This window comes from Lissotriton helveticus, chromosome 4_1 (assembly GCF_964261635.1).
Source record: "Lissotriton helveticus chromosome 4_1, aLisHel1.1, whole genome shotgun sequence".
Classification (NCBI taxonomy): domain Eukaryota; kingdom Metazoa; phylum Chordata; class Amphibia; order Caudata; family Salamandridae; genus Lissotriton; species Lissotriton helveticus.
In genome coordinates, this window is record NC_136063.1 from 1,502,945,518 (window position 1) to 1,502,966,721 (window position 21,204).

Genomic DNA, 21,204 nt, shown 5'->3' on the forward strand with positions numbered 1-21,204 from the left:
TTAAAGGTTTCTTGTTCTGTATATAATTATTTCTGTCTGCATAGTAGCTGTGACAAAATGTACTGTACATGCAGTTAAAAACAGAAGTAACAAAGGTAAACCAAACCAGCCTCTACAGCATGTGACTAATCAAAACTCCCAAAGTAAATATTACCAGTACACAAATACATAAATGAATACAATGTGAAGTTAACACTTAAAGTAAGACAGAGTGACAATAGATAACAGATAACATTCTATTATATGCCACATGTAAGGTAACTAGGTTCCCAGCAAAGTATGCAAAAGTTTCCTCTTAAGTAATATCAGTAAAAGCATTAAGAACTACTGAGAATACAAAAGTTTGGGGTTGATTAAGCCCTTATGTGAAAAACCATGTCTCTCCTTTTGCCAAGTCCTTTTGTTTCTGTTTAATTATTTTATATATACACTAATCAAGAAATTCACAGAATGCATTTGAATAGTACAGAACAAATGGCAGTTATCATAAGTTTCAGAAATCTGATGGGTTTGTAGAGTATTACATGAAGTGGAGGTGTTCAACATAGGTTCCATAAGGCTAAATCTTTGCAACAAAACATTGCATTAGGCAACAGAACATTTGTTACAACCCTGCCTTTTGAGCTGCATTTTCCTCCCTTTGTACACTGTCACAAACTATGGCCTTCCCCATTAGACAGTGGCAGATATGTAGCTATCAGAAATGTGACCTCGCCTATCCCAGATGTCTCACATCAAAAATCCGAAAGCATCCACAATGCATGACATCCAAGTCCTAGACTTTGGATACATTAATCTCCCACGAGAATGCATGAACATTCTCAGAGAAGCATGCAAGCCTACTACTCATGCCTGTTACGCTGCTAAATGGAAGTGATTTGTTCATTATCGTAGTTCCAAATATATTCATCCTTTAACAGCCAAAGTACAACACATTGCCTGCTACCTTTTTTGTTTACAAACTTCTGGTCTAGCTTTCACATCCATAAGACTAGACCTAACGGCTGTAGCCTCTTACTTTCAAAACAAGCAACATATTTCCCTATTCCGAAATTCCTGTCATTAAAGCCTTTTTGGAAGGTCGAGTCATTCCTCCTTCGGTCCCATCAGCCCAACATGGAATTTTAACATTGTATTGACAAGATTAATGGGACCTCCATTCACACCCTTCCACTTCGGTCCCTCCAGTTTCTATCCTAGAAGGTAACATTGCTGGTAGCCATCACTTCCGTTAAACGTGTCAGTAAGCTTCAGGCACTAACCTTGGAAGAACCCTTCTTCGAAATACATAGAGATAGGGTTGTACATTGCACCAACCCTAAGTTTCTCCCAAAGGTGGTTTCACAGTTTTACCATAATCAATCTATTGAACTTGTATTTTTTCCTCAACCCGACTCAGTTGCAGAATAGGCTCTCCATACATTAGATGTTAAACAAGCCCTCATGTATTGTATTGACAGAATTAAATATTTTAGAAAAACAAATCAGCGTTTTCTTGCTTTCTCCAAACCCCATACATGGAAAGGCATTTCTAAATTAGGCACTGCTAAACTGATTATTAAATGCACCTAGACACGCTATGCTACAGCTAAAAGGATCTTAACTATCTCTGGTAATGACCTATCAACAAGGAAAACATGAGCATCTATGGCCTTCCTTGGGGAATATTCTTATTTCTGATACTTGTGAAGCAGCTACATGGTCCACACTACATACTTTTACAAAACATTATTGTGTGGATGTACTAGCTCACCAACAAGCCAATGGTGATCAGGGAGTTCTATGTACACTTTTCCACACCACTGCTACTCCCACAGGCTAGCCATCATTATGTGTATCTAAGGCCACATATGTCACAACTGGAAAATGTTACTTACCCAGTAAGCATCTGTTGGTGGCATGTAGTGCTCTATATTCACAGCCACCCATCCTCCTACCCGGACACTTGTGTTAGTTCCAGTCCATTTATTTATATTTCTTACTTTCCTCTTTGCATGGACTTGTGGGAAAATAATCTAACAATGGAGTCAATGACAATGCGCATTACCAGCATGAGGAGGAATCACAATACCTCGGGACTCAAAAGACTTTCTTAGAAAGAAAACAACTTGCACACATCCAAGCCCAAAACTAGATGGCAGGAGTATGCACAGCATATACCTCTAAAGCCACGCATGCCTCGAACATACAGATTTACTCATACTTTATATGTCTCTTCAAGTAACTGCTATCTTACCACTGGTTTTCTGACTTCCAGCTCATGTTGTACATTCTACAAAAGGACCCACTCTCTTAAATTCCTAAATAGCAATCAGGGCCTTAGATCATGGTTTTATTTCTCGCTTCTTGGTGGGTTGGAATGCATGGAATTCTATCCCAATGTTAGAGAATGCAGACAATGTGAGCTAAAGAACATTTAGCTAGGGTCTGCATGATCAAAGGGAGATATTTATACTAGATGACAGAAAGAATAGTATAAAATCTGAATAACCTAGTCTGATTGGCCTACAGAGACTGTAGTGATAGACCAATGCGGATGTTAAACATCCAGAACTGATTCATAAAATGTATGGTGGACTCCGGGTCACCAATTACCACAACTGATCACAAAGTGGTCTACCTCCGGATGAGGGAATCTCTTAACAACCCTGGTAGATAACAGAAGAAGAATACAGTGCTGGATGTTTTTTCTGGACAAAAATGTAAATTAAAGCAGAAGCAAATATTATAAAGTTTAGGTGGCACAAAATGGTGCCAATATCATTTGAATGTTTACAGACAGAGCCACCCAGTAATCCCGTGAGGACTGGGTATAATCAATAACAAATACACAATTGTCCTCAAAGGAATCGTTTTCACCAATTTCAATAATTCGTATTGTCACACAAGTGACCGTTAAGGCATGAGGAAGAGAGACGTGAACGCTCTAGAACGAAAGAGATTACAAAATTAATCGAAAAGCTGGCATTGGAACTTTCCAGTTTACATACAGGAGTGAGTCGATAAATTTATTCGAAAAATATTTCTGCCTTTGAGGCCTCACGTCCACCGGCTGGTGGTTAGTGATATATTATGTGCAACTGGTCCTGAGGATGGTCCTATGGATTTATTAACCGAGAAGGACCGAAACGTCGACGCCTGACGCCGTTCTGCCTTTTCTAATATCATTGATGTTAGATAAAATCATATGACTGAGTTATATTTGATTGTACATGGTATTTCATTTCTTACATGTAGAGTGCAGAAGGTGTTGTATTCTACTGAAAATCAATTATCTATAGTAGTATCATGTTGCCATGTTTGAGAAATTCATTTTTGATACTATATTCTTTTGAAAAATAATAAAACAGTATAAGAAACTGTATGTACCTTGCTTTCAATATCATTTGAAGACATCATCGTAAAGCCTTGAGAATAAAATTTGTCTCATATTCAGATCCCCAACTGTCTGTAGTTTCATTATAAGATTCAAATGAAGATTTTTTTCTGGTTAAAGGAAACAAAACTTAATGATGTTTTTCTCTGATAAGTTAGGGAAACTGAAGTGTATCCACCATGTTATTAAATTAAAGTCAAACTTTAACCAAACTAAACCCAAAATACTTGACATATCATTATCAGAGAAGACAAATATCTGACCTACTAAGGAAATTGTACCAAGAAGACATCACTGAATTAATTTTGTTGTGTCTTTGGCCTTTACCAGTTGTAGCTGGATGTAAAAGCACCTTTAACCAATCAACAAACATTATGGTGGATTATCACCTGCTTCAAAAAATGTATTAACTAATTGTCACACTTCATGGAGCCTGAAGTTTTAGCATTCTAGATATAAGAAACAGTTACAATCAAGTCCAAATAAATCCTCACAGTCTTTATCACACCAGATGGAATATTAAAATGTAAAGGATGCCTTTCAGACTCACGTCTGCCCTTCAATGACTCATACACCACCTTTTCAAAGATAGCAAAGAAAACAAGCATTTGCAACGCAATAGGTCTCGCATTTGATAAAGTTAGAACCGTTGGCGTTGAAAATGGAATTTTTTTTACATTTGTTTTTTTATTTTCAGTGGAGTAGTTATATTTGCATAGCGCTATTGGTATGAAAAAGCAAAAGTAAAAAACAATTGTTATTTTTAACGCCAACAGCTACAACTTTAACAAATGCAAGACTTATTGCATTGCAAATGCTTGTTGCAATTACCATCCAAAAGGCTAGTAAAGTTGAAGGGGCGTGACCCCTCAGCCTGCCAAAGGGCTAGGTAGAAACATCTATCCCATATTCAAGCAGGTCAGGAAGTAAATGATCTTAATAAAAAAAAAGATCACGCAAGAAAAACCATACATAAATCAAGCCTCACAGTGTTACGGGGACTGATCATGGCAACAACACCCATGAATGCATTAAAGCTTGTGCCTAACTGTACAAGAGGCAACACTGAGGAGTTATTTCCAATATAATTAACCGAGAATGGATGTAAAATTACCTTAACAAAAAGGCCAACGTGCAGCTCAAATACTGCGCACTTAGACTGCTAGCGCGATACCACCTCCCTTACTGGAACCTTAACATATCTATACCATCGGAGTTATTAGTCCATAAAAGCCAGCAGAAATGAAAGGCTACAGGGCCGCACAATCTGAACAGAAAACAATGACTTTAGTGACAGGGCAATACAAGCATTTACAATGCATAGGTCTTGCAATTGAGAAATTTTGAGGTATTGGCATTGTGAATGGCATTGCCTTTTATAAAATAAAAAGGCATTATCATTTACAATACCAATAGTTCAAACTTTGGCAAAAGCGATATCTATTGTATTGCAGAGCGCGGTGTCGGTGAAGCAGGCGGCGCACTCACGATTAAAGTTTAAAAACAATGAATAATAAACATAGCTTGGTGTCCCTGAAGTGGGTGCCGCACTCAACATGAAAGTTTTTAAAAAAATTGAAACTAATCGCAGTGTCCCTAAAACGGGCGCCGCACCCAGTATGCAAGTTAGAGCTGCGTAGCGCTCCATAAGAAAAGCAGTCGCCATTGTCCTGTCTGGGTGCGCTGCAAATACAAAAAGCAGCCGCCATTGTCCCCATCAGTGTCAATAGACAAAATAGTGCTCAGTGACTTATAATGCAGACCGTGTAACAACACCAGTAAAAGGTACAGTCATTACGAGAGGTAACCAATGCAGGCATGTCTGTACCAAGAGGGACTAACAAGTCGAATAACAACTGCTACCCTGCCCCCACGCCCTGTACAAAAACAAGAACCGTCTTAGGAGTTTGCGCTATATAAATGTGCAACAAAAAAACCCATCAGGGCTCGAGTCGGGGTACCACGCGGGTGGACGGCCCCCCCCCACTTATTTTACTGGGTTTTTACCGGGTGGACGCCTTCCCCCCTGCCCAAAAGCTGGACTTTCAATGATGGCGTTACTAGCCCACACAGCCGCCCCATCGATTTCCCTTTACCCAGTGACTCGAGAGATCCGTACGATTGGAATTTTACCTGCATTATTACTATTATAATATTATGCATAACGCAAAGCAAGGAGAGTTGTAAAACCAGGACTGGCTGACATCGCCCACATGACAGTGGAAAATTTGAGAGCTCGATAACTGGAGCAAATAGAGCCACACATTCACTCTTTGGCCTCTCTGGGGCGAGATCGGAGCTCATTCAGAATGCTTCTCATGCGCTGGCTTCTCTGATGCAATCACATATAAGGGGTGAGCGAGGGGGGCTATGAGTCTGATGGTGCAAGCCACCTTTCGTGACATCACTTCCGGTGACACCACCTAACTTGGAGCGTCCCCCCACTTCCTTTTTTAGGACTTGTGCCCTGAAAAACATGACAACAACAACTAGCAGTCGCCATTGCGCAAAGGCAGCCGCTTGTTTATATTTGCATCGCGCTTTCACCTAAAGTGAAAGTGCAATGCAAAAATGAACAGGCCGCCGCCATTGCCAAAGGCGAATGAAAAAACATAGTGCCTACCAACTAATTAAAGGAGACAGTATCACACCGCAAGTAAAGTATCCAGTCTGGGTGGGCGGGGCCAAAAGGAGACAGGGCAGTAACAAGGAGGGACTAAAAAGCCTCTTTTACAATAGAAAGCCAGCGTTTAGCCTGAACTATGACGCAAGTCAATGGGAAGACGGGCGGGGCTTCAAGTCCCCTTCTGAAAGCGTATCGATGAGAATAAGCCTCGCAGAGCGAGGAGCGCATGCGCGCTCTGCGCTAGGTCTGCGAGACCTAAAAAAGGAAACCAGTGGCAGTCCCAACTAAGGTAGGCTCTGTGCAAAATTGAATATTGTATGTTTATATATCCTGCATTGCATGAAAGCATGTATGGCTGTTCTAGAGCCTTATCCCATTCCGAATTATGAAGTGCTCTGCCTAGATCATTTTCCCAGGCCCCCTGAAGTTTGTTTAGCAACTTCGTGTGTTCCCTCAAAAGCCCAGTATAGCCAGCTGACGGCCTGTGCCCACTGTGAGGAGTGCTCTTAATAATGCACATGTTTGTAGTTCCTATCTGCAATATTCCAATGTGCGCAGTGAGCTCTGATTATTATTCTGTACGCGAGAACTGGCCTTTGTGAACACTCTGTTGGTCTGTAAGCTCTTCAAAAGCGAGAAGGTATCCCTCCTGAAAGAGATCCCTTAGGGTGTATATCCCCGTTTCACTCCAGTGATGCAATTCTGTCGCTGTTAGAATTTAACGTTTTGGTGCTTGGGCAGCCCTCATTTGATAAAGTGGAAGCTTTTACAATGGTTAATTGCATGCTATGGTTGATACACCTGAGAGCCGCAGTAACGAGTCACAGCAGTTCGAAACTAAGACTAACCTTAGGTAGAAGGTGGTGTAGCAGAGCTTCAGGCGAAAACAAGCCTTAACCAAACAGTGTCATTCAGTGATCTACCTGACAACCAGCGTGATATCAATTGAAGCTCAGCAGCTAAGTAGTGTTGTTCAAAAGAGAGGGCTCTGTGGCCATCCCGGTCAACAGGTTATTTGAGATTAGTTAGTTCAATTCTGTGCCGACCTTAGTTTAAATTAAGCCACCTGGAATACTAATTCTCAAAAGAATTTCCTGGGAAGAAAGAGTGGAAAAATAGTAAAGAAATAAAATAGATAGGAAAGCAGAATCATGTTATATAGGGCTGTTTGACCAACAGGAGCCTGAAGCTCAACGCAGAGAAGACAGAAGTCCCCGTCCTTGGAGCCACCCCTTCAGCATGGGACAACACCTGGTGGTCAACCGCCCTCGGAAGCCCACCTACCCCCTCACACCACGTCAAAAACCTCAGCATCGTACTCGACTCATCACTCACCATGAACCGACAGGTCAACGTCGTCACCTCCAGCTGCTTCAACACCCAATGCATCCTTCACAAGACCTTCAAATGGATACCTCCTGAGTCAAGGAAGAGAGTCACCCACGCACTCATCACATGTAGACTAGACTATGGAAACGCACTCTACACCGGCATCAACAAGTCTCTACTCCGCAAACTCCAAACAATACAGTACACTGCAGCCAGACTCGTCCTCTGCATCTCCTGGCATGAAGACATCAGCCAACACCTAGGAAAACTCCACTGGCTCCTCGTGGAGAAAAGAGTCACCTTCAAAATCCTCACTAACGCCTACAAATGCCTACTCAACAACAGACCCAAATACCTCAATGACAGATTCAACTTCCACATACCCAAAAGAAACCTCCGATCTTCCAACCTCGCACTGGCCAAAACCCCACGCATCCACAGAGCCAGGAAGATCCTCTCTCACATTGCGGCCAAGACCTGGAACGAGCTATCGGCAAACATCAGACGCGCCCCCTCCCTGAACACCTTCAGGAAGACCCTCAAGGCTCTTTGGCTAAATAGATCTGCGCCATCCCCCACCAGCACCTTGAGACACTCACGGGTGAGTAGCACACTTACAATTTCTTGATTGATTGATTGACCTGTGTTGACTAGAGGGAGCCCCTTTCCGAAGCTTATCTGAAAGTGCAGCCCCATCACTGCTGTAATACGACTGCATCTATTGATATCTAGCTCCAAATGGTAATCTTGACCCCTAGGTATCTGAATGTCTTTGCCTCCCAGAGAGAGAGGGCCACCTCTGAGATCTATGTCGACCTCAATATCACCTTTTTAAGGGGAGAGGCACCTAGTTTGGGCCAATTTACTCTGAGCGCTGCTGCCCCACCAAACCTACACATCAAACCTACACAGAGTACAGCCTATACAGTCAAGTACAGCAGGGCTCTCAAAATCTGAAAAATGTTACTAGTCCTGCAGGTCTAGTACCTTGAAAAATCTCATCGACCTAACAGTAACCTACTTGACCTCCATCTCTGAAAGCAGAGCAATTGTGACAAGATAACAAGATTTAAAGGCATCTTTATTGCTCATTTGCTTTGTGAGCAATAAAAAGGCCTTAAAATCTTATCTTGTCACATTTGCTCCGTTTTCAAAGACGGAGGACAAAAGTTAGTTTCCTACTCGCCAGAAAGGGCGAGTAGGACCTAAAAATAGCTCGACCTCCTAAAATTTACCTCGCAAATGCGAGCGGTTGAGTGGATTTGTCGAGCCCTGTACAGTGAACACAACCTTAAGACAGCATGCATTCCATCGTCTAATGGAATTCCTTGGCTGAGTCTATTCTGTCACAGCAGCGCAGCTAGTGGCTCCATGGCGAGCGTAATGAGTAGTGGAGATAATGGACAGCCCTGCCTCATACCTTTACTGATGGCAAAATGGAATGAAATAAGTGTGGTATGGGTACTGTTGCTTTATGCTGCTATGGATAGGTATTCAGCATGTCATTATTGGAATGAATTGTAAGGTCATGTAGAATGCGGGGGGTTAAGCGGTTGGATCTGGTGGTGACTGGAGATGTTTCTCCTCGTCACCAGTGGGCCCAGAAATTGCCGCTAAAATAAACCTGGTTTATTTTATACTTGTTGATTCCATCGCTTCATTACAACAAGCATTTGCAATGCAATAGGTCTCGCATTTACACAGGTTTGAGCTATTGGCATTGTAAATGACAATGCCTTTTATTTATGTTTCAAAAAATAAAACATAAATAAAAGGCATTGTCATTTACAATGCCATTAGCTCAAACTCACGTGAATGCGAAACCTATTTCATTGCAAATGCTTGTTCTTTCAAGTAGGCATGCTGTAAAGCGAACAGCAGGTGTCCTGCTTTCAGACAACTTATTTATTCTAGCCCTCTACTGGAACACTGAGGTAAACCCACTAACAACCAGGCGCCTGCCCCTAGCCTCTCAACTCATCATAAAGACACAAATTCTAAGGATCAAGCATCAAGGCACCTTTCTCCCCACCCAACCACCGGCACCACAGCTAGTCTGAGAGCGAGGGGGCGCGCTGTTATTGGGAGGTACCAGAGATGGCTGAGGGGGGAGACTTTTTGGGCTGCACTTGCACTGGGGTCAGGCGCCTGCTGTCACATCCTTTGCTGCCCGCGGGCACTTAAAGGTTAACCCTGTCGCAGGGCTGCTCCTCCTTTCACTTTTGTTGCATGGGGGAGTCTTGAGAGCTTGTCCCAGGGTTTTTGCAGTGGGGTGTCCCCAGGGCTTTAAGTGGCATGAAAAACTAGGAGGGGTCTCTCAAAGAGGCGTGGCCAATGTAATTAAGGGCGTTGCTTAAAAACACGTAAGCTAAAAATCAATGGTTAGCATAGTGTGTCGCTCGACTTGTATTTTGCTGTGTCTGCTCCTGAGGCACACTATCACACCCTCCTGAGGTGCACTCTCACACATCCCTGAATCGCACTCTTGTAAATCCGTGAGGCGCACTCTCACACCCCCCTGAGGCGCACCACCTTGAGGTGCACTATTGCACTCCCTGAGACACACACTTGCACGCCCTCGGCATGCGCTTGCACCCCCTGAGGCACACACTTTCACCTCCTGAGGCACACACTTGCACCCCCTGAGGCACACAACACTCACACATCATGGTACTCCTTATTCCTGACAGACTCATGACAGTCCTGAGACAGCCACATTGACTGTCGCAAAAGAAAGAAGCCGGCAGACAGCCAGTGGACAAACTCATACCCACTGGGGCAGAGTCAGTATTGCGCCCCCCCTCCATATAAATGAACATCCCCGCAGCACTCTTAGCCGGCGGAGATCTATCCCTTCCTATGACATTAACCAAAAGAGACCGAGGCAGATCCACCGTGAGCGAATAAGGCTGGGCGAGACGCCCAGACTGAGGGAGGCCAGTGGCGTGGAAGAGACGTCTGTGCCTTGCAGCGTGTATACTTTTGCGTCAGGCTGTGGGCTCCGGACGCGTCTCAGCTGTCCTTTGTGTACTTTGGGACCCTGCCATGTGGCCATGGCCTCCCTTACTTCAGTGATGTGACTGACGGGCCCTTCACTCCGGCACTCCTTCAACTCAGCCACTGTGAAAATGAGGCAGACAATACAGGCGGAGAGAGGTCTTGGGAATTGAGAGACGCGTCCAAGTGCAAGATGCGAGCTGGGGAAAAGCGAGAGTGCAAAACGCAAGAAACTAAGAAGAATGAATGGGGGTATAGAAAGAGTGGTGTAGAAGAGCAGAAGGAGGTCGCAGGATAGGGGGAGTGAATTGAGGACTCACAAACGGTAGGGAAATTGAAAAGTCAGAGTGGGAGAAAGTGGCACAGTAGAGGGAAGCGAGTCGCTGAGAAACCGAGTGAAGGGGGGGCCGCGACCAGTCCTGCAGCAAGGACAGTGGCACGCATTGCGCTTTCACTTTAACAGTGGCTGCCACTCCACACAGCACTCATGGGGTGGGGCAGCGGCTATTGTTAAAGTGAAAGCGCAATTCAAAAACATAGTGCTTACAGATTAATGAAGGAGACTGTGTAACGCCGCAAGTAAAAGATCCAGTCCTAATGGGCTGTCACAAAAGGAGACAGGGCGGTAAGAAGGAGGGGCTAAGAAGCCTCATATTGAATTGGAAGCCAGCATTTATGAGAGACAATCACACAAAGCCAATGAAAAGTATGGGCGGGGGCTTCCACTCCACTTCCACATCTGTCCCTACTACAATATGCCTCGCAGAGCGAGCAGCGCATGCGCTGCAACGCTAGGCTCGACCTAATACGTTTTCTCACCGGACCTGGGAAGCACAAAGCAGTTACGTGAGCAGGCTTTTATCAAACCCCAGTCTGGCCAGTAATTTAAATAGATGTTGCCAGTTAAGTAAATTGAATGCCTTCTCTAGATCTTACACAAAATCGGTTGAATGAGGAATGAAGAGAAGGCTCTTTCCATGAGATGGTGAAGCCTTTGAATAGTGAACATTTGGTCAGCAAATATCTGGTAAAACTCTTCCGGGATCCTATTGGGCAAGAGGGCCTTACCTGCTGCCAGGCTATGAATCGCTTTTCTGATCTCCAGTACAGTAATCATGGCATCAAGCTCTTGTGCTCGCACCCTAGGGTTGAGGGGTAGTGTCAGAACAGACAGAAAATCTTCAGCAGTAGCCTCACAGATTTGATGGGAATAGCCGTAGAGTGAGGAAAAAGAATTATAGAATGCGTTGCCTTATCTTAGCTGCCTTATCTGCCTGTTTAGCAAGCTATGACAGTAATCTTATTTTATCACCCCAATACATATGTGTTTGAGCAGTGTCTGTAACAAAGTCAAGGCAGCTTAGACACTAGAGTAGATCTCAGTGTTTTAACCATGTGCTATCAAGTGACTTGCAGTACTTGGGATCAATTACCTATTCCACCCCTTGCCCCCTCCTCCCTCCTCCCTCCTCCCATAGGCACGCAGAGGCTTTAATGCAGAATCACCTGGTTACCTCTTTAAATGCCCCATTCCACCCCTGAAGAAATGGCTGTGCCATAACTCTCTTTAAAGGAATTAGCGAGGTGCTCAGACAGCGGATTCTCAGAAACGGGGACTTTTAAGGCCCCATTTTGGAGATGCCAAATCGGGATTGGTGGAGTTGGCTTGCCCCACAAGAACTGTACTAATAGCGGGTTGCGATTACTCTGCCTAAGTATTTAGCATGTGTTGTGAGGAGGCTGAGGGAGTCAAAACATAATTATTCGGTCCAGGCGGACAAACAGGTTATGAGAAGCCGAGTAATGTGAGTATACTTTTATGTTAGGGTTTTGCTGCCTCTGTATGTCAAGTAGTGACCAATGAGCAACTGAGAGGGTCAGGTTTTGGCATTATAAGTGGTATGGGCTAGAGAAATGGAGGAAGAGGTGACATCTGTATAGATTTATGTCTAGTAGACATCTAAAATCACCACGGGATACCAGGACATTGCATGAGGTGATTGGATAAGTTAACCATAAAGCCCACTTCATTGGTATTGGAAGTATAAATACTTTACAACAGGACCTGGGTGCCATCTAGCCCGCAATCCATAAGGGAATAACTATTGTCTTCATCAAGTAATGTGGTAAGTGGTTGTCAAAACCTATTTCAAAGGGCCAGGGGGCAAGCAGAAGCTACTGGGCCCAATAGCGGGGGTTGTGGCCTTTCACTCCTGATGAACATGGCCATAATCCCCTCAAAGTATCTCTCATAAAGCACAATTCAAGAATATCTAGTATATGGGGCTTCACAGGGCCTATCTCCTTAGATGCCCCAGATGTCAGTCCAAAACGGCCGACCTTCAACATATACTATGGTAGTGCCCCTGCATGACCCACTATTGGCGCGCCATACACGAGACCCTAGCACCTATTACGGAGCTCTCTACACTGAATACCTGGGAGGCAACTGCCCTGGGAATTTATACGCGGGGAAAGTACCACAAGGTGCGAGCGAGATTTGGCAATCTCTAATTACTACTGGCTAAGCGAACCCTCACCCTGAACTGTAGAGCCAAACAACCCCAGTGATCTCAGAATGGCACAGAGCACTCCTCCATGGGGAGGGGGATGTGGGAGCAGAGAACACCGCCCTACATTGGGAGGAAGGCCGCCATCTCAGTACATGACCCATAGCAGCGGCCTGGGACACCATGCTCACCCAGTTTAGAGAAATGACTTGAGAAGACCTTACTCTCCATATGAGCTTCCCCACTTAAATTATTTGAACTGCTGTCCTCCCCCAGCCTTGCTGCCTCCTCCTACTCACCCAACTTATGCCGCGAGTCCCCCCACAATCTCTCCAGAGGAGGATAAACTAACCGAGTAGGTGTCCCAGAAGCCACCGTCCACAGAGATCTCCCGCCCACACATATTGCCTCACTGAGTTCCCTCCTGTCACTCTCGCTCAGGTTACCACCTAGTTAACGCCCCCACATCACAACTCCCCACACCCCCTCCTCTTTCCTCCCTTATTGTATAGAGGTCCGCACACATCACTGTTCAGCACAGGGTCCCGAGGACAAGTTGAATCAGACCTTCACAAATACATAAACTGGATTTTTAGTCTCTACGAATAGTCATAATAATGCATAAACTGCTTTCCACAGTTGTTCATCTTCCCTCTACTCTCAGCTATTCCAACAAATATTGTTCAAATGCTATAAAAACCTCAATAAGTAGGAGTAAAAAAAGAAATCAGGAGTACTTAAAACAATAATAATATTTTTTTTACTGAGGAGTAAAAAAACAAAAAGGTATTCCAAAGGTAGCTACTTTCTTTTGGCGCTATACCTCAGCTTTGTAGCACAGCAAGCAGGTTCTTTTGGGTTGGGAAGGCAGCGCTTATAAATCTGCATCTCCGTAAACTGGAAAAAGAGACTTCAGGTTTAAGTAATTTTATGTGAAGCATGGGACACTTTCTTTCCAGAAAGGGAAACTGAAAATACTTTTATTTCAAATAAAAGTAAACTGCCATAATGTTCTTGGCTGTTTCTTTATTCTATTTATATCTATAACGAACTCCAAATGCTCCCCTCTAGCTGCAATGGAGGCTCTGATCCAGAAATTCCAGAGAGTACACAATGAAAAACACATGACTTGGAATATAAACTGATTTGAGGACTATGCTTATTTAGTTCCTATTACTAAGAATATCTGTGCTTGATTGAGACTACTTTGTTTCAAAATGGACATTTCTCCGTTGGGAAATAAAACGTAAACCATGATCTTAAGTAATTTGCATCTCTACAATCAAACGATTTTTAAAACAGAAAGGATAATGGTGTGCGTCCACTAAAACATTGGGTATTACTGAGCCGCTGTGCACATCACAGATCCGTTAGGGAAAATGTATCATTTTTTATACCTCAATGGATGGCTTTTGTCCCATTTTATTTGTTTGACATATTGCTAATTTGTAGGGTTTTTGAAACACATCAATGAGAACTTATTGGAACAGATACCATCTAATTATTTTGGGAGATTTATAATTCTTTGTGATATACTGCACCTGAATTGCTGTTGGCCGTTTCTTTGGGTCCCACTGGAGCATGTCTTTCATGAGCTGTAGAGCATCGTTACTGGCATTGGGTATCAGTATTTTTAACTTTATGGGAACACACTGTGGAAATCGAAAATTCATGGCAGATGCAAGTTGAAGTCCTTCCGGCCAATCAGCCTTTATAAAGAGGGAAGGGAGGCAAATCGCATTTATTAACAAGAGAGAAGTAAAACAAAATGTTTAGTCAAGGTAATTTTAGCACTGTTATCAGGAAGAGAAAATTCACCAAAAAGCATTAAATTAAACAGAAAATAAGTGACATGAGATGATAAAATAATTTCCTCTTTGCTTCTATCCTTGCTTATAAAGTCTATTTGCAATTGTCTTGTATCCACTACACAACTTACACTAGTTTTTAGGGATATGAACAAATGTTGCTGATAAACTCAATTTATATCAGTGTTCAAAGGCAGTTCATAATTCGTATTTCAGATAGAATGCATTCATGTGAGTAACTGAATTTATGAATCACACTTTACTTACAGGCAGTTTCTAGGTAATTGCTGAAAATTATGAAATGCGTGCGGTCTTATATCACAAAATGCAATCAATTATCATTCACATTAAGTTAAGATTAATTTTCTTTAAAGGTGGTGTCATTTGCTTGTAATCACTAATCTCCCAGAATACCCAGCTAAAACAGGGGACCTGAAATACCCATGTCAACTACTCGACTTGTGTCAATGTTTATATGGGTGGTGTGGTAAAATAATATCATATCTAAAAGATTACGGAAGAATAGAGTTGCCGTCAAATACAGAGGGCCAAACCTAAGAGTCATACTTGAAAAAGCAATGCCTCTGAGCTACATATAATCATTATAATGAGACAATAACGGCCACCCTTCTTGAAGACTCTGCAGATACAGACTTGTTACGGAAATTGAACTTCATGGTCACTCTGTAAGCACGTCACAGCACATAGAAAAAACAGAACTCACCTTTTTTGGTGTTCCTATCACTTGGCAAATTTTGAAGATTTCATCCACTTCACTTGTCCCTGGGAAGAGGGGTCTTAATGTGTACAGCTCAGCCATAATGCTACCAACAGCCCAAATGTCAATGGGGGAACTGTAGGCAGAGGATCTCAACAATACTTCGGGAGCACGATACCTGTATTCAAATAATGTTAAACAACATTTCTTGATTATTTTGAAGCACATCTTCAAATTTTAAGATTATGTACAGAAAGTTAACAAGTAAGCAAGCCTACATGCATATAATATTTTAATTACACTACTAGCACCAAGCCTGCAACATACTGGTCTCTCCTTATCACACGTAAATAAGATAATAGTGTAAGTGACTCAAATATTGACTAGATTGTCAAGTCCTTAGTTCACGTTCCGCCAGACATTTTTAAATGTCCCAGTCAGTGGGTTGTGAGGAGGTCACTTTGTACACCTTAAAATTGGGTGGAGAAAACAAGGCGGGCACATGAGTATTAGGTTCCTTGGAAAACATTACCTACAAAGCTACACAAGGAACTGCTTTAGTTAATAGTACTCCGGTACATAAGACTGTTGAAGCACTGTTACATACTAGGAAAGCCTGATGCCAAATGAAGCCAGTTACTGTTGTTCCCATCCTAAAAAAGGCAAGTTTAGACACTGCAGTACTGAGATGCCTAACTACCACCTCATTTGTCCACATGTTTGGAGCATTTCATCACCAGTTTTAGGAATATGTGGAAACAAATTACACTTTTCATCTTCTCCAGTTGTTGTTTTGCATGGCAGCAGTAGGAAAACATTGGTGAGGAAACTCCAACTGCAGCAAACAGACAAAGGCTCACCAGCAGCCCTGATCATACTGGACTTCTCTGCAGGCTTTGACACCATTGATTACGTCATTCAGTAAGTATGTGATTTCAGTGTCCATGGCACGATATTAGTGTGTTTTTAAGACATTCTAACATATCATCTAAAGAACAAAGGAATTATCTTGCTTGACCATAAGAACTCAGCTGATTACAAATGAAGTACCTTCTCATTGAGGATCCTAATACGCCATTAAGTCATCAACAGGACCCATCTCCACAATTGTAATCTTCTGGCAGTTTCCATCAGGCTGCACTAAAGGGAGGATGAGCTTAAGCGTGCCTTGCTTCTAGAAGAGGGGGTGGAGACAGCTCTGAAAAAAGCAGCAACAGAGTATTTTGCCAACAACAAAGATACTGCTTCCCCAGTAATTGTAAGGGATGCCTTTAAGGCATATATGCAGGGGATCCTAAAAAGTCTCACCTACGCAAAAAATCGAGAAGACCGCGAAGAACTAGCGAATTTGGAAAAGGAGGTTGGGATTTTAGAGGAGGTTTTGCACAATATAAGCGCGGGAGAGGAAAGGGAGAAAACGGAAAGGAGGCTAGAAGTGGCCCAACTAGAATTTAAAATCAGACTGGAATGAAAGTGTAAGGCAAGATGGCAAGCAGCGAGTATGAAGGAATTTGAGTATGGCGAGTAAGCAGGGGCCTTGCTAGCTTGGAAAGCCAGGGTTGAAAGATCAAGAAATTATATAAAGGAGTTGAGAAGTGATTCAGGGGTGAAGTTGGACCGCTGGGAAACTATACAGGAACATATAGTAGCACTGTTTTCGCAGCCTTGTAAGGAAAATATAATTCCTGATTCTCCAAAGTTAAGAAGCTGGCTTAGCTCGACTGGCCTTCCAGTAATGAACGAAGTACAGAAGGAAATGATGGAAGCCCCAATTATGCAAGAAGAGATCAGGGGAGCAATTAAAAGATCTAAAAATGGGAAGGCGGCAAGGCTCGATGCTGTTCCATCAGAAGTATATAAAATGGTAATAGAAGAAATATTACCTGTTTGGGAAAGTCTGATTAATATGATTTACAGGTTCCAGAATCTTGGAGTGAGGCCTCTATAGTCCTGATCTTAAAACCTGCTAATGATCCCGTAAAGGCGGAATCTTATCGGCCGATATCCCTGCTGAATGCAGATTATAAGATTATAAAATCAGGCTACAAAATAGAGGCATTGGGAGTTAGGCGGCAAGATGGAGGAGCTCCAGTAGATGGGAGCTGAAGTTCAGCTTAAATTCCCCACAATGCTGCGTATCATGTGGAATAATCAAATGTATACCTTTCGGACAGTTAAAGATGTGGAATCATTAATTGATAGGATCAGAAAGGGAGATACTGTTAAATGATCGATAGGGCTAAAGGATAGATCACTCTCTATAGAGTTTAAATGTTTGAAAGTTTTAGCTGAATTCCCCCAATGGTACGCCCATAGGCATTGCTATGCCTAAAAAGATAGGGAGGGTTCCCCAGGGTAGGTGTAGGAGAGTGGGGTGGGAATGTGGTGGGGGAGCACCGGTGGGGAGCAGTGGGATAAAAAAACAAAAAAAAGCCCTCAGATCCTTTTAAGTAGGAGAATTTCAATAGCATAGTTATGAAGCAAGGAACAGAACATCTTGGGAAGCATTATGGTTAACATTCCGAGTATTTACATTCTTACATGGAATGTGAATAGTCTTAGGTCTAACACAGACAGAGGAAAGTGATGGAATATTTAAAAAATACCATAGGATCCGGTGGTTTAAATACGTAGAGCACACTCTGGGGCCTATTTACAATCCATTTTAGTTCCAATGCTACAGAAATATAACTTTGTCCAATGTAAGCCTGCACTGCACTTTATACAACAGCACTCTGACCCCTAATGTGTGTTACTCCCTCGCCTCTTATTTATGGGCAATGGCCAGACGAAGAAGTCTATCTTTACAGTTTTAATGGATTGTTTTATCTGGTAATGATGAAATTATGAAGCTATGGGAATGATTTTTATATGATGTATGTTTATGAGGTTTTATTGATGTAAGGTTTTAACTTTATTGGTACTTGCACTTTTATGCATTGAAACAATGCGAAATAAAGTAGAATTCAGATTTGAATACGGAAGATGCTATTTAGTTTGATCCTAATATCTATTTACCCAAAGAATACTGTAAATGGATAGTGTAGCTTCCTTATTTTGCGTTGCTCTTGACTTGCAGATTCTTGACTCTTCTATTATCATTCGTATTTTGTCTGAAATATGTACACCTATGGTCAAATTCTCCCACAAATATATTTCTGTGCACTTTCTTTATTCTTTTTGCAATGTATTATGTTCATATTTTATATTTACACTATGACTAACCTTTTGCAACATAAAATAAAATAGATTTAAATTTAAAAAAGAAGGTCTAGTGTACTGAATGCTCAAAAACAGAGAAGTGCCAATTTAGTAAGATTAAATACTTAACATGTGCGTGGAAAGGAAGGGAACACATTTATCTGCATTTGATTCCATGAATAACCCAGGAATCTGACTAACATCAGGAAATAAACGAGAGACAAATCCAGTAGAAAAAATAATCATGAAGCTATGCCAGCTTCTGGAGATTATTATCTGCATGATGCAAAGTGGTGTGTGTGACTCATTTGATTATTAATCCCTTTTTGTTTTGTAGCTTGCATTCCCTTGTATATGACCATGAGTAATGACTTTCAGTATCACAGAGGTCATCTTGACATCCTTCCCCAAAGTTTGGTATAATTTACTTTTTGTTTAGCATGTGGCCATTTAACCAATAAATTATTGATATTGTCTGACCAAGATGTAACGGCTAGGAAGGGTAACCTTAAAAAACATATGCCAAAAACTTTTGATTGACAGAGCACAACCCAAAATTAGTTATCGAAGTGACTTCAGTAAGTCAAACAGTTGTATAAACATTAATGGCACAACTCCAATGTTATACACAGTCAAATTCTTTTATTCTCAATTCTTCATCAATGTTGACCCGTAGACATAGAAACATGCACAGCCGACACGTGTTTCATCTTGAGATGACTTTTTCAAGGCAAGGAAAACTGTCTGAATTTGTAGTAATGCAACGCTTCCCGAATGATGTTCAAGCATGTGTGAAAAGGCCCAGGCTCTAAGTTAGGTCTAGTGAGAAAATTCACAGTCAGTAATGAGAAGTAGCGATCTTGAAAGTCCCACAAATTCACGGCCTTTGTGATTTGGTAATCACGAACAAAAACAGCAGTCTGCCAGGAAATGGCAGCCGCCTGCATAGTACAGACGAACAAGTTACTTACCTTCGGTAACACTTTTTCTGGTGGATACAGTATCGGCCTGTGGATTCCTCACCTTGTGAATATCCCCTGCGCCAGCAGCATTCGGAAACTTTTGTAGCTCTCCACGCAGACGAGGACGACGTCACAGAGGCACGGCTTCGCTCGCGACCTCGCTGACATCACCGGAGCCATAAGAGAGCCTCGTCGGCGTGATAACATCAGTTCCGCCCTTTTTTCCATGCCCAGGCACACGGACGGACCGACATAAATAGGCACAGTATACACAGTACACAGTATTCAAACCAATACACAAAGTGTGAAATCAATGCAAAAAGCAAGAACAATTAAAGATTTCCATAAAAAGATATAATCATAAAATAAACAGTTTGCAGGTATAGAAGAGTGGACAACGGGGAGGCGAGTGGGTCAGTGAGGAATCCACAGGCAGATACTGTATCCACCAGAAAAAGCGTTACCGAAGGTAAGTAAATTGTTCTTCTGATGGATAAATCTGCCAGTGGATTCCTCATCTTGTGAATAGAATCCCACAGCAGTCCCACTCCCGGAGGAGTTGTCCACCCTTCTATACCAAGAAATCCTGTAGGACAGAACGCGCAAAGTGACCATCCCTCCTCACTTCGGAATCTAAGCAGTAATGCTACGCGAAGGTGTGGAGGGAGGCCCAAGTTGCCGCTCTTAAGTGAGCTCTTAAACCCTCTGGAGGTTCCTTACCGGCCAAAGAGTAACAAATGTTGATGCACAAGACAATCCATCTGGAAAGTGTGCAGCCAGCAAAGCCCACGAAAAGCTAGTCATCCACACGATAGTCTTTAGTTCTATCAAGGTAGAAGCTCACCGCCCTCTTTGGGTCGAAGCGGTGAAGCCGCTCCTCCTCCTTGGAAGGGTGAGGGGGAGGATAAAAGGAAGGAAGGGTAATGGATTGCCCCAGATGGAAGGGAGTTACCACTTTAGGCAGAAAAGCAGCCCTGGTCCTGAGTACCATTCTATCAGCATGAATAGTCAAGAATGGGTGTTTTGAACTCAGAGCTTGACGCTCACTTACCCTCCTTGCCGAGGTAATGGCAACAAGAAATACAGTTTTTAACGACAACAACCTCAAAGGACACTTGTGTAAGGGCTCGAAGGGGGAACCCATCAAGTAGGTTAAGACAAGATTTTAAGACCCATTGGGGCACAATAAATGGAGTAGGCAGATATTTGTTGGTAAGGCCCTTAATGAAACGTAATACAATGGGCGATTTAAACAAAGATGGCTGGTCCTGCAAGCAAAGGAACGGCAACAAACCGATAAATAGCCCTTCACAGTAGCCACAGCAAAGCCCTGCTGGGCTAGAGAAAGAGCAAATTGAAGGATATTGGATAAATGAGCCCTTAAGGGGTCAATAGACTTCTCTCCACACCATGAGACGAATTTGGACCACCTATAGGAATAAATAGACTTGGTGGAGTGACGTCTGGCTGAAAGAATCACATTGACCACGTCAGGTGGGAAAGAGAAATAATTCAGATTGCCCCGTTCAATCTCCAGGCATGAAGGTGTAAGCTCTGAAGGTGGGGGTGTAGAACCTGCCCCTGCGGCTGTGAGAGGAGGTCTGCCCTGAGAGGGAGACGGAGCGGAGGGCACGAGGAGAGGAGAAGAACTGTGTACCACACCCTTCTTGGCCAATC

The 21,204-nt window shown here is 42.8% G+C and overlaps 1 protein-coding gene across 2 annotated transcripts in view; it reads right to left on the bottom strand.

The window, feature by feature from the left end:
* Positions 1-21,204, bottom strand: part of MAK (male germ cell associated kinase) — a 653,239-nt gene that overhangs the window by 331,521 nt on the left and 300,514 nt on the right. For both annotated transcript variants that reach the window (XM_078688092.1, XM_078688093.1), the window contains exons 7-8: positions 15,371-15,542; positions 14,380-14,547 (exon numbers count right to left, since the gene is read on the bottom strand). In XM_078688092.1, the coding sequence (XP_078544218.1) occupies positions 14,380-14,547; positions 15,371-15,542 (340 nt within the window). The remainder of the gene's footprint in view (positions 1-14,379; positions 14,548-15,370; positions 15,543-21,204) is intronic.